At 58.4% G+C, this 572-nt stretch overlaps 1 protein-coding gene across 1 annotated transcript in view; it reads right to left on the minus strand.

Annotated features, from left to right (window-relative positions):
* CAPN12 (calpain 12) overlaps positions 1–572 on the minus strand; it is a 12,078-nt gene that overhangs the window by 10,025 nt on the left and 1,481 nt on the right. Inside the window, exon 3 of the mRNA XM_011952521.1 lies at positions 51–184. Coding sequence (XP_011807911.1) covers positions 51–184 — 134 coding nt within the window. The remainder of the gene's footprint in view (positions 1–50; positions 185–572) is intronic.

Raw genomic sequence — 572 nt, forward strand, 5'->3', positions numbered from 1 at the left:
GCCTGCTGTGGGGACTTGGGGCTGCAGCTGGTTGGAATTGGGGTCCTCACTTGGCATAGGCCTTCTCCAGGAGTGGGGCCCAGAACTCGTTCCGCTGTTCCGAGCGCACGAACATCAGCTTCCCCTCGCGCACAGGCAGCCTGTCATCCACCACGACGTCCACCCAGCGGCCAAACTGCCAGAGCTGGCGGGAGAAGATGCAGGGCCGGACTCGGCTTCCAACCTCCAACCCTGCCTGGACCCTGCCTCTGGGCCCTGACTCTGCTGTGCCAGTCCCAGAGTCAGGAATTACAGCCCCAAGTCAATGTTAACTATGAAATCCATATCACCAGCCAGGTGTGGTGGCTCACACCTGTAATCCCAGCACTTTGGGATCACACCTGTAATCCCAGCGAGGTGGGTGGATCACGAGGTCAGGAATTTGAGACCAGCCTGGCTAAGATGGTGAAACCCCGTCTCTACTAAAAATACAAAAAAGGCCGGGCGCGGTGGCTCACGCCTGTAATCCCAGCACTTTGGGAGGCCGAGACAGGCAGATCACGAGGTCAGGAGATTGAGACCATCCTGGCTAA

Source organism: Colobus angolensis, unplaced genomic scaffold (assembly GCF_000951035.1).
Source record: "Colobus angolensis palliatus isolate OR3802 unplaced genomic scaffold, Cang.pa_1.0 Scaffold34, whole genome shotgun sequence".
NCBI classification, from domain to species: Eukaryota; Metazoa; Chordata; class Mammalia; order Primates; family Cercopithecidae; genus Colobus; species Colobus angolensis.